This window comes from Vigna radiata, chromosome 2 (genome assembly GCF_000741045.1).
Source record: "Vigna radiata var. radiata cultivar VC1973A chromosome 2, Vradiata_ver6, whole genome shotgun sequence".
NCBI lineage: Eukaryota > Viridiplantae > Streptophyta > Magnoliopsida > Fabales > Fabaceae > Vigna > Vigna radiata.
In genome coordinates, this window is record NC_028352.1 from 7829236 (window position 1) to 7835898 (window position 6663).

Below are 6663 nucleotides of genomic sequence, written 5' to 3' on the forward strand. Positions count from 1 at the left end.
AGATTCTTACACTTAGGGTTGAAATAATTTTTGTTGAGTCCACATCAAAGAATAAAAAAATTTCTAAAATAATTTTTCAAACAATTTTTCATTTTGAACTAAGTAAATGTGATTTTTTTTTTTCGGGTGGAAATATGTAAGAACGAGGTTTAATGACCATTTTTTATAGTATTTTCTTGTTTTTATGGAAATTTAAATATGTTGACAAAATTAAACTTTTTGCTCGTATAAGTACAGGTATTATTTTAGGATGGACATTGTAGAATGGTAATATATTTTCGTAATTGACTTTCAACAAAATCTAGTTTCAGATCCTACGTTCTTATTTTATGGTTCTTGTTTTAGCTTTCCCAAATAAGCTATAATGACGAATTTAAATTCTGTTTTTTAAAATTTAAAAGATGAGTCTATCATGTATCAAGTCATATTTTCCTTATAAAATATCATGTATTAAAATTATAGAAATTCTAACATAAATGATCGACACAAACTGTAACACATGGTATTAATGTCATTTGAATTAAAGATGCACCTTGACCTTTTTTATAAAAATAAGAACGCATTTTAGTTAAAAATAAATATAAAGACAAAAAAGGAACAAAGGTTTAAATATATCACCAAATTATTAATTAAACTTTAATTGGTGAATAAATATAATCATATCTATATATTTTTAAATAATAATATAATATTATATTATTATTAAGGGTTAAATATGCTTTTAATCCCTCAAGTTTCACTGATTTTTGGGTTTAGTCCCTGCATGAAACTTTGATAGCATTTAGTCCTCATAGTATGGAAACAGGTACGGTTAGTCCCTAATTTCGGACGGCGTTAAGTTTTTGGAGATGTTGGTAACGGCACAGCCACGTCACCACTGTCCACTGCATGCCACGTAGTTTTATTTTAAGTTATTTTGGATGAGGTTTTTGGTTTGCACGTGTGGGAAGTTACCAGATGAATTAGGATTGGGATTACATAATCACTTAGGTTTTTAAGTGTCAAATTGGGTTTTTGCAATTGGAATTCCATTTTGGTGTTCGTTCTGGAAGTTTCATTTTGGTGTTCGTTCTGGAAGTTTCGTTTTCGTTGTCGAAGGTTCGTTGTTGAAGGTTCGTTGTCGAAGGTTCGTTCTCGAAGCATCATAGTGTTCTCGCGGTTTTTATCAAGGTAAGTTTTCTTCCTATTTCGTTTGTCATTGTTGGTGGGTGTGTCCATTTTGGGATTAAAGTCTTAAAGTGTAAATGTCTGAATGTAGGTTAGAAATGGTGTTTGAAATCCGTTTGCATCACATGGGTAGGTTTGTTAATGATAAGGGGCTGAGGTATGTTGGCGGAGAGGAACACGTCATAATAGGAGTTGATCCAGATCGTTGGTCTTATTTCGAAGCACTTGGAATTATTAAAGAAGAATGTTTATAAAATACTGGTTGTCAAACCTTTTTGGGGTCTGCAAATCAAGGGGTGCAAATTTGTTGTCCCTTCCCTCAACCTCAACAGGGCAAATGAACCGCAGAATTCTCCTGAAGGTTGTGTACCGCTTGTAGCGATCATTGACATGGTGATATTCATCTTCTGCTTCATATATCCTCTGCCTGAAGTTTAGACATCTTGCTCTTCCTATAGTATGGTTACCTGTTTTTTTATTTTTTTTCACCTGATTAGTTGTATAATCTCTTCTTTTTTTTTCAGTGTAGCAAATTATTGATTTCATTGTTTGAATTTAGTTACTGTTTGTCAAAATAATAAATATACCTGATAAAGTTACCAAGTCTTCTATGTCAAGGCCTTGTTGCTTAAAGTTATCTATGACAACCTCTAGAGAGGAATTTGGAGCAGGAATGAAAAGGTTAGCTCCACTGAAACTTGACTCCAGAGAATCCTTCCTCCCTTGCAAAACGTAAGTGAAAATGTAAGTGAACTAGGAAGGCTGCCAAACGAGGATTGTTCAAAAGTGCCACCTCCACGTTATGTCTCACGATGTCTTCGGCTATGGGACACTTCTCCTCGTAGTAGTCATGAACAAGAAGTTTCACTCCACTTAGAGTTGTAGCATTTAACAAAATAGCCATCAAGAAGAGTGTGAGCGGCATACTCTCCATGGAAGGAAACGATGAACAATGGGAGTTGGAAATGCTGGAGCGGTATTTTGCTGCTCTTTGTGCTTAAACTGAAGCTTGTGATAAAGATGTTTTCTTGTACCGTTTGTTAGTGTTTTTCTCTACATTTTCAAACCAACATTAGGGAGGAGAATTTTCCCAGGTGCTTTGGTTCCACCAAGAGTTGATACAACCAACTTGACTTTATGTTTATTGCTTTTAATTCTACTTTGTGTAAGCATTGTAAATTGTAACTGTGTGGCATAAGGTGCTGCCCTGGAGAATTATCCATCCTAAGGTTGGCTTGAAAATGTACAAAAGATGACGAAATTATATATTATTGTTTTGATGATATTTTTCCATGAAGCTATTCAAATTGTATATTGTATTATTTAGGACAGTTTTATGCTGGTGTATGTAGTTTTCTCAGTTAACTTGTATACAGAGTCAATACTTATGGTCAGGAGAAAAAAAAGTCCAAATCATTTGCTCAGCAAAACAAGGGTTATAACTTTTTATCTTCTATATGTTAGTTTTAGTCCCTTTTTTAAGTTTTGACATTTGTAGTTTTTGATATCTTAAATTTTGAAAGTTTCAAAACTCTGTTAATCTACTTAACATTTGTGTTAAAAAGGAACAAAGTGAACATGTTTAAAAACATAAAGTATTGTATCTAATAAGAATTTTCTAGTATCATATATTTTAACTCTTCAATTCTTTTTCACTCCTTTATTTATCAATTAAAAAAAGTCATCTGATGAATTTATTGACAACATTAAGTTATAACTATATAAATATGTGATAAAGAATTTCATTACTTCATGTTTCAACAATCTAATTTTTTCACCTCTTCCTCTAGTAATTTTAAATACTCTTTTAAATGATGGATTTTATCCAAATGACCTTTCATTATTTAATACTTAATGCAGTGCTCAGGTAAGAGCATAAGAGGATTTTAAGAGACAACTTTAGTGATTGGGGAACAAAAATGCCAACAAGAACCAAAGCTAAGTTGTAAAATTTAATTTGCAACAATAACACCAAAACCATCCAAGGCTCTTTCCCTTTAATGCTTGAAGTTTAATGCTGGTTTATACAGAACTTGTGCACTGCTAAAAAATCACCACCCCATGTTTATTGTCCAAAAATATAAAATAAATGGAACACAACTGATGAGGCCAAAATCAAATAATGACTGATTACTTGGCCAAAATTCATCTTTTTGTATGAGTATACACAGTTTACTGTTATAGTCATCTCAATGGCTTCCTATAGCAAAATGATAGATATCACAGTTAATCTCATTGGATGCTTCTTTCTGAGCTAACCTGAGCCAAACACCCTGTAGAAGAATAAATCCATGTTAACACCCACATACAAGCTAAATCATGAGACAAACACAAGCTCCAACACCCTGATAGAATTAAGCAAATCCTAATTTTTTTTTTTAATGCACAATCAAGTATAAGAAGTCTTTTTCTGTATAATCTATCCAAAACATATATAAAATCTCTCTCTAATGAAACCCTCAAAAAGGAAAAAGTCATAAATTGGATTGTTGCAAGGAAATGATGTAAAACACTACATTTACCAAAATTTCATACGACTGTAGTTGAATTCAATTAATTTTTAATATGATTATATTTCTCCATCTTCATCAAGGAAGATCTCTGGGTGCACTGCTACACTAGAGAAATTTAGAGCTCTTTTTAGCTTGCGATGGTCAAATACTTCAACTTCAACCAAGAAGGCTGAACTAACTGGTCTATGATCTGAGAGCTTAATTTCTGCACGGCCATATTGTAGCTGTTTTATTCCTTTTCCTAGCCACAATATTCGAACACCATTTCTAAACCTACATTCACAAATTAACACTTTAATCCCAAAATCGACCCACCCACCATCAATCAAAAACGAAATACGAGAACTTACCTTGATAAAATCGCGATTGCCTTTCACACCCAATGTCTCGTTCACGACCACCACAACAACCACTGCAACGACCACCACAACGACCACGCAACGACCACGTTGACGCAATGCTTCGAGAACAAGCTTTCCAGTAGAGTGTTTATGTTTATGGTTTCCAAAACAAGCTTTCCCCAATTGCACTAAACGAATTTGACCTAAAATCCCTAAGTCATAATCTGATCCTAATTGAATCAGATAACTCCACACGTGCAAAACCAAAAAATCTAATCCAAATGTTTAAAAAAAACATTCGTGGCATGAACTGTGCACAGTGAAGACGTGGCAGAACCGTTAGCCACCTCACCAAAAAATTGACGCCATCTATTTTTAAGGACTAAACATACCTGTTTCCATACTACGAGGACTAAATGCTATCAAAGTTTCATGCAGGGACTAAACCCAAAAATCATTGAAACTTCAGGGACTAAAAGCATATTTAACCCTATTATTAATAATAGTAGGAATAATAATTAAATTCATATCTGTGGTACTAATTTGAATACTTAATATTATTAATAATAACCTAAAATTAGTTATAATAATAATAATAACAATAAAATTAAGATTTGATATATAGAATTGGAAATTTAAGTGTAACTTTCAAAATTTAAATAAGTAAATATTAATTAAGATTAGACACTCTTGTATTATTATTTTAATTCCAGCAAAACTTATTTATTTAACTAATCACTGTCAAAATAAATTAAAATTTTTAAGAATATATATATTATTATTGTTTTAAATATTTAACTACTTCACATAATATTTTGTTATCATTTCATTAATCATTGATAATATTTTTAATTATATAGTTTTTTAAAATTAAATTAGTTCATTTAATGATTCGTAACATCCCAAAATCTTTTACCCTTAACAAAAACATAATAAGGTCTTTACAAAAAAATAAGAGATTAATGAAACTAAACTTCATATTATAAGTCTTAGATCCACAATTTTCTAATACTTAATTATATTTATCTAAACTCATACAATTAAAGTGATCATTCTAAAAGAGAAAACAAACACAAAGAGACAAAAACAGTAAAGATAAGCTAATATTCTAAATGAATCAAATCATACCATTGTAATTCAACATACAACTCATTTCACTTTAAAATCAAACAAGAACCTAAGCACATATACATATTCTAGACTTGACAAATCCGGATACAAGTATTAACGTCGAGTTATAGTGGGTCATGCACTTATGGTGGTTTCTATCCCTCTGCAAGCCATTATCAATGGGTTTCACCCTACCACACACACAAGGTTAGTCTGTTATACCTCTTAGGCCAAGATGGAGCACCGAGACTGGGACCTTCTACTACTCCTCACCACATAATCCCCTTCTCTATCTGAGATGAAACGATTATTTGAGCGTCAAGATAACTCCTAAGACTGAGCTTCCTACATCAACACCTATACTATAGGGAACGCCATGGAATCTCTCCACGAGAGTCATGTAATTACGTCCATTTACCATCCCCATGATAAAAACAAAATCATCATATTCATCATACACATACACATAAACATATTCACAAATCATAAATATCCATTTATTTAAATCAATTAAGTATAACAAATTTATAAACTACTTACCCAAATAAAGAATTCAAAGCAAGGAAAACATATAAGAACTTAAAAATGCATCCAACAAATTTTAAATTTTTAAGGTTTTTTTTTAAGGATAATCGATTATCACACTTGATAATGGATTATTCCAGAGAAAATTCATACAAAGACAAATAATCGATTATCACACCTCATAATCGATTATTCCATAAAGCTTTTATTGGAACTAAAGAAATCGGTTAGATTATTGTCTAAAATACAGTAATCGGTTAGATGCATTGATTAGGGTTTAGATTACTGTCTAAATACAGTAGTCGATTAGATCTATTGACTAGGGTTTCAGTTTTTCTGTTTTCCCCCCTTTTTTCAAGAACTCTATATATAGGGTTTTCCTCTTCAACCTTTTAGTTTTGTAACGAACACACAGAATCATACTTAAACACGGTAAAGACTGAAGTTTTAGTTTTCTCACCTGCGTTTCTCAATTTTCTCTTCAACTTTCTTTCTTTGTTCTTCGTTGTTCCATGCTTCTCCATGTGGGTTCTCTCTCTCGAAGGATGAGAAACTTCTCAAGGGCTTTGTCTTCTGAAGGGTATTATTTCCAAAAGCTTTAAAAAAAAGACAACATTCTGACTAAGATAATCGATTATCAAGTAAGAGAATCGATTATCCCTATCAGTTTTGCATTTAACATAATTTTTCTGGTTTCGTTGCACCTGCGATTCATCCAATCAATCAAATAGGTTCCTTAAACACTAGAATTGATGCTAAAACATATTTATGGTTAAAATGAAGTACCACTTTGCTCATTAAACCAAAAACTAGGTGTATTGAACCAACTCAACCACACAAAAGTGTCTAAACTTTATTCCACACTTTCTAACACAGAACTTGACAACTTAAAGGTCTAAACAAGTTTGAATTGACCCCACGACAAACTACAAACCCTCTACTTTACAATTTTACTAGTAAAAAAAAAAACTAAAAAACCATACAAAATCAACCTATCAACTATCAAT

General features: G+C 31.9%; 1 protein-coding gene across 1 annotated transcript; it reads right to left on the bottom strand.

Moving 5' to 3' along the window:
* Positions 1-842: 842 nt before the first annotated feature.
* LOC106779818 (peroxidase 20-like) lies at positions 843-2101 on the bottom strand. Its single transcript, XM_014668026.2, has 3 exons — positions 1939-2101; positions 1755-1889; positions 843-1634 (listed from the first exon to the last, which is right to left on the bottom strand). Exons 1-3 carry the CDS (start codon positions 2099-2101, stop codon positions 1402-1404), a joined length of 531 nt encoding a protein of 176 aa, XP_014523512.1. The 3' UTR covers positions 843-1401.
* Between the last annotated feature and the right edge of the window lie 4562 nt (positions 2102-6663).

Bases quoted from the DNA above. Each gene is read 5' to 3' on its own strand.
- LOC106779818 (XM_014668026.2), bottom strand. From the start codon at position 2,101: ATGGAGAGTATGCCGCTCACACTCTTCTTGATGGCTATTTTGTTAAAT. The intron at 1,890-1,938 runs GTTTGGCAGCCT...ACGTTTTGCAAG, and splicing joins GGCACTTTTGAACAATCCTC to GGAGGAAGGATTCTCTGGAG. The intron at 1,635-1,754 runs GTATATTTATTA...ATAAAAAAACAG, and splicing joins AGACTTGGTAACTTTATCAG to GTAACCATACTATAGGAAGA.